The 5832-nt window shown below is 39.0% G+C and overlaps 1 protein-coding gene across 4 annotated transcripts in view; it reads left to right on the top strand.

The window, feature by feature from the left end:
* The first annotated feature begins 1448 nt into the window (after positions 1-1448).
* The window catches only part of med24 (mediator complex subunit 24), an 11934-nt gene continuing 7550 nt past the window's right edge, over positions 1449-5832 (top strand). For 2 of the 4 annotated variants that reach the window (XM_035668112.1, XM_035668128.1), the window contains exons 1-12: positions 1449-1537; positions 1810-1940; positions 2046-2128; positions 2218-2256; positions 2344-2417; positions 3095-3318; positions 3761-3872; positions 4021-4171; positions 4695-4808; positions 5223-5276; positions 5355-5455; positions 5591-5677. In XM_035668112.1, coding sequence (XP_035524005.1) covers positions 1811-1940; positions 2046-2128; positions 2218-2256; positions 2344-2417; positions 3095-3318; positions 3761-3872; positions 4021-4171; positions 4695-4808; positions 5223-5276; positions 5355-5455; positions 5591-5677 — 1169 coding nt within the window. In that variant the 5' untranslated portion in view covers positions 1449-1537; position 1810. Of the gene's footprint in view, positions 1538-1792; positions 1941-2045; positions 2129-2217; positions 2257-2343; positions 2418-3094; positions 3319-3760; positions 3873-4020; positions 4172-4694; positions 4809-5222; positions 5277-5354; positions 5456-5590; positions 5678-5832 lie in introns of all 4 variants that reach the window. The other 2 variants (XM_035668136.1, XM_035668120.1) reach the window with 2 other exon arrangements.

Raw genomic sequence — 5832 nt, forward strand, 5'->3', positions numbered from 1 at the left:
GTGGTTCACAAAGCACCTGCAAAAGTACACTTGAGAAACTGATAAACATCTCTTTCAAAATGGCAATCATAAAAATAAATTGAACATGTTGTGAACAGTGTCTTCCTTCTAGTTCCAGTGCTAAATGAAAGTATTCACTATAAGGTGATTTTAGGGGGTTTTGAGCACCACAAACTAAACACCAGAGGGCTCCGTTGTATTGTGATAAGCTTCAGCCGATATCTTCGAACTTAAACAAATCACACAGTAACGGAGAAGAACAATAAGAGTCAGCAAAACTGGGTCTGTCCCAGCGGTGAAGTCATGAGAACAGACACAGAGTTGCGACTACAGTCTCTCTGGTCTCCCCAGGGGTAGACTCAAATCTGTCAGCACCCTTCACTAATGCAGCTCTCAGTGGAAAGCAACGGGGATAGGATACTTCTCCCCAAATACCCCTCCACACACACATGCACATACACCTCACACCCTCATCACCCCTTTATCCCTAGCCTACCTAGACTATGCCAGGACGCATGGATCATCTCTTGCTGGCTGGCAGCGCTCTGTCCCAGGACACAGACTTCGGTCTAGCCAGGACAACGTCTCCAGTGTCAGGCAGAATGAGGGTCTTTGTTACCGCAGACTCAATACAGGACCTTCCCTCGCAGAGGTAGTTGGGTGGTTTGATATGGAGAACAGTATCCCTTTTAACGTGATGAAGAACTGAGTGCAAAAGTGGAAAGGAGAAAAAACACTTTCAGTACTGTTTTAATAGAAGTAGTTTGTGTTGGTTATGTTGTGAATGCCCAGATTAGTTTTAACAGTCATGCTGTTTTATAATCTTGTGTTTTAAAATCAAATATTTTTTGCTTCTCTTTTCATTTCTGAGGTGTGACATAATAGACTAACAACCCCTGTTGAAAAGAACTGCACAAACACAGAAAAGATGAAATTGCAGTGAGGCAATGAATCACACAACTGAATGGGCTGATTACATAAGACAACAAAGCATTTCACTGAATCCCATGGAAAAGATAATTGGTCAAAATTTAAATGAAATGATTTAATAACTCACATCATTAACCTGATAATAAGACTTGGTATAATCCTATTTTTGTGTGTAGCGAGCTAACCTCAGCTACTACAACTGATTTCCTCAGCACAATGAACTCGTTAGCTAAATGTGTGCTAATACGATAGACAATAAGTCATTTGTTGCTCAGTATTTATCTAGCTGGGTACTTTAGTGTTTTAACCACTGGTTTCAATCAATTCGGGATACATTTTTCTTACCTTTCTCCCTGACTTTACATGCAGGGCTGAGCATTGACTCTTAAACGTGTGAAGTGCGACATCTTGTGACATTGTGAAGTCATGTTTTGTGTCGTTCAGCAGAGTCTCCCCTCTAACCAATCAGCGGTAAGAATACTGACACGTCAGGGGATTAACCAATGAGCGCTTACGTCTTTCACAGCAAACATGGCGTCCTTTGTATTGTGAAGCGGTGGAGCTACAAACAAATATCTTACTTGTTGTGAAAAAGTGACAAAGTCAGGTAAGCATTATATTTAGTAGTAGCGCAGTGTGGCGGCGTTTTGTTCTAGTTACTGCGGCATTCGTGAGTTTTCGCGCCCAGCAAGCCAACTTTATCTTAATTCATTAGTTAATTAATCACATCGGCAGCTAACGGCTAACGTCAGCTAAGCCGACTCATGAATAACGTAAGCTAAAGTAAACTAGACTGAGTGGTATCCTACCGCGAAACAGCTTTAATGGTTGTGTCTTGGTCATTCGGTATTGCTGTTACAAGTGTGCGGATTTAACCAGGATGAAGGTGGTCAATCTGAAGCAAGCCATTCTGCAGGCATGGAAGGAACGATGGAGTGACTACCAGTGGGCCATTAACATCAAGAAAAACTTTCCAAAGGGAGCAACGTGGGACTACCTTAACCTCGCAGGTTAGAGGAAAGAGAGTGAAGTTCCACAGCCTTCATGCTTACTGTTTGACTTTACACTTTATTGTAATTTCTATTATGTCTTTAAATCCTGTTTGTGTCTTCCAGAGGCCCTGATGGAGCAGGCGATGATTGGTCCCTCTCCTAACCCCCTTATTTTGTCTTACCTCAAATATGCTATAAGTTCCCAGGTGAGAGAAAAGGGCGATGTTATGAAAACTGTGTCAACCAGTGTTAAAGTTAATGTGCAAGTTGTGATCGTTACTGTCTCTCTCCCTAGATGGTGTCTTATTCCAGTGTGCTTACAGCCATCAGCAAGGTAATTTATGCTTGATGGAAGTTATGGCATTGCACATTTTACTGTGAAATGTAAGCGGTTTTCATGAATATGTCTCTTTTCTGATAGTTTGATGATTTTTCCCGGGAGCTGTGTGTCAAGTCGTTGTTGGAGATAATGGACATGTTTTGCCATCGTCTCAGGTAAAATTATCCATGACAGTGGGGCTTTTATCCATCAGTATTATATATTTCCCACCCTTAATATTACCTGTGTAACCAGTTAAACACTTAATTGCATCAATGTTAATGTTAGAGTTTTATGCCTTTTGTATGAATTAAGGGTTTCTTAAAATCGTAATAGATGCAGAAAGTGTGTTTGCAACTCTGTTTAATAATGGTAACACAAAGTATATGTATTTTTTTGTTATGATAGATAAATATATAACTTGCAGTTCACCATACGACTCAGAATATCATCTGCAGTGAATTAGAGCAAGCATCTGTGTTCACTTATTGTATACTAACCATAAAGAAACTGTGAAATAGGCTATATAGATTCCATTTTATGAAACCCTAACCCTGAGAAATGATGTCAGAATGAAAAGGTTATTACTTTATAATATTTTGCTTAGACTATTGTAATTCCTTTTATTCTAACTTACCTTTGAATAACAACCATCATCTACAGCTGCATAGCACTAACTCCTAATGAGCAGCCCAGGATCTTTGGACATGTGATCTTTTAATATAACCCTAATGTTATTTTCAACTGCCTACACATTTGCTTAGCAAACAAAATATGAATTTAGTTTTGGAAAAGCAATACATTTCTTCTCATTTGAGCTATTTCTGACTTCCTCTCATCTCTTACTCTAAAGCTGTCACGGGAAAGCAGAGGAATGCATTGGGCTGTGTCGGGCTCTGCTGGGAGTGGTAGTGTGGCTGCTGCAGGGCTGTGCCTGGTACTGTGAGAGGCTGAGAGAGCTGAGTCCACCAGCCAGCACAGAGGCCAGTCTGCGAGAATGCCAGGAGAGGCTTCACACTCTAATGAACAGCAACAAGAACAGAGCCCTGGTCCACATTGCTCGGCTGGAGGAACAAGGTGTGATGATTGTGTGTGTGTTTACATAAGACTGTCCAAAATGCATTAGAGCACAAACGTGATTTTTTGCTACCTGTATGTTACCAGTGATTGCATCTGGGGAGCGGCATCTGAATGTTGTCACAGTCAAATCTCCTGATCCAGTCAATTTGAATAATCCTGGCTTAGCCCTTAAAAATCAAATCCAATCAGACATCATTCAGTAAAGTTTTTAGCAAACAAAAATAAATGAATAGATAAGCAAATAATGTAGCAAGTTTGAAGGAGCTACCGGCTGCTGCATCTTCATGCGCAGCAATCTTGACTATTATTTTTCATAATGGATGTCGGCAGATTTTTCATTAGAATACCAGTCCTAAACTTTAAAAAGTTTCAGTCAAATCTTATTGTGTGTGATTGTTACGAGCCATCATTCAGTGTTTCTGCTGCTATTCCTTCACAGGTTCCTGGAGCAATGTAGAGCAATCAATGCTGAAAGTGACGGATGGCCTTGGCAGTGTACCTAACCAGACACTAAGAAATAAATTAGAGGAGACCTTGTCACTAGTAAAAGGGTGAAGATTCCCACCTCATTCTTAAACATTGAATACACAGAGCAATTTCACTTTGGCATGACCCTGCTTAGACTAGGCATGACAATATACTAATTCAAAGACTATCACAATCAATCTTCCTTGTATTAACCCATCACTATTTCCTCAGGATTCCCCTGATGCTGTCTGTGCAGTGTGACCCTCCTCTCCACGCCTCCTTCCCATCAGTCCACGCCTTCATCATGCTGGAGGGGACGATGAATCTCACAGGGGAGACACAGCCACTAGTGGAGCAGCTGATGATGATCAAGAGAATGCAGGTGAGCATTTAGTTGCAGAGAAATGTAATGTAATGTTAAAGCTGCCTTAAATGTCATTTTAATATCTAGAAAGTGATTTAGCATGATGGCAGTAAACTGTACATAGTTTGGTTACTCTTGTTAACAATTAAAAAAAAAAAAAAGGGTGGAAAGTAGTTAAAGAACTAAATCCAGAGATCAAGCTCAGTTTAAACAGTAAATCTTTAATTTAGCCATTGTATTTTTCAGTTTCTTCATGCAAGAATTTAAGAAGTCATAATAAGACTGCTCTATTTTTACATAAATTCTTTCCTAATGCTGCTGTTACTTTGACATACATTCTTTTGTCTACGAAATTTGAAGGGTTTTGACTTTATTGTAAAAAATAATCATTATTGCATCACTGAAGCAACTTTGAATTAAGTTTCACATTTATTTTGTTGCACTCGCAAAAGTCTGCTACACTGGCCAGTGTAGTTTTTTTTGTTGTTTATTTTTTATTTTTTATCAGCACAAATCTTTTTAAATTGTTTGTCCTCCACAGCGAATCCCTGCTCCTATTTTTGTTCTGGAGATCTGGAAAGCCTGCTTCACTGGCCTCATTGAGTCACCAGAGGGCACAGAGGAGCTCAAGTGGACTGCTTTCACATTCCTCAAGGTAAGATCTATTTCAAAGATGAGAACTGATCCCTCTGTCTTGCTTTAATCAGTCTTTTGTTTTTGCTTGGCACTATGGGTTATTGACTTAAAATGTACGTGAGAAGTTAGTGCTGGTGTTGAACAAGGCTTTAAATTAATTAGTTTGTTTTTTTCTTTTAAGTTTGTTAATCTATCTTTTTCTTTTTTTCTGTCTTTATGTGGACTCTGTTGACTAGATTTTCTTTAATTTATTGCTGCAGCAGTCAGATTAGTATATACAGGTAGATTAAGGCAATAATAAGGTAAACTGATTTACATCTGATATGAAACTATTAAAAGTATAGTCTCTGAGCTACAGCCACCACAGAAAGACAGAATTGTATGTGTTAGTGTGTCAAATCTATAAACATTTTTTTTCCTTTCTTCATGCTAGATTCCACAAGTTTTGCTCCGACTAAAGAAGTATCCTCAGGGAGACAAAGGACAGGTAAAACAATTGACAACAAAAAACAATGTGTGTGTCTAAAATTTAATGTGACAGACCTTCACTGTCATTTTTAAATAGGGTACATTTATTTTCCAGGACTTCATGGAGGATGTCAATATTGCATTTCAGTACTTACTCAAGCTCACACCACTACTGGACAAAGCAGATCAAAGATGCAAGTAAGTCCTCCAAAATCTTGCTACAGCCATCTTCACTGCCTGTAATGTCATTTCAAGAAGTTTTAGATAAGAAAGCCAGCTAAATGCCTGGTATCTTCATGACACTTATTATTTTTCTTGTGCTTCTTTACATAGTTGTGACTGCCTCGGCATGCTCCTACAGGAGTGTAATAAGCTTGGTCTGCTGTCAGATTCAAATACAAACTGCCTCACTTCAAAACGGTACGGGCTCACAATAAACACGTGAAGTATATCTGACTGTATCAAGACTTAAAATCCAACAAAACCCCCCCTGTCTTTTTTTCTTTATTTTCTTCACTTTTTTTAGTTGATATGAGCCTGGATGAAATTTTTTTCACCATATTCACACAATACAC

Source organism: Morone saxatilis, unplaced genomic scaffold (assembly GCF_004916995.1).
Source record: "Morone saxatilis isolate NCDOM2014 unplaced genomic scaffold, NCSU_SB_2.0 Contig1, whole genome shotgun sequence".
In the NCBI taxonomy this organism is placed as follows: Eukaryota; Metazoa; Chordata; class Actinopteri; family Moronidae; genus Morone; species Morone saxatilis.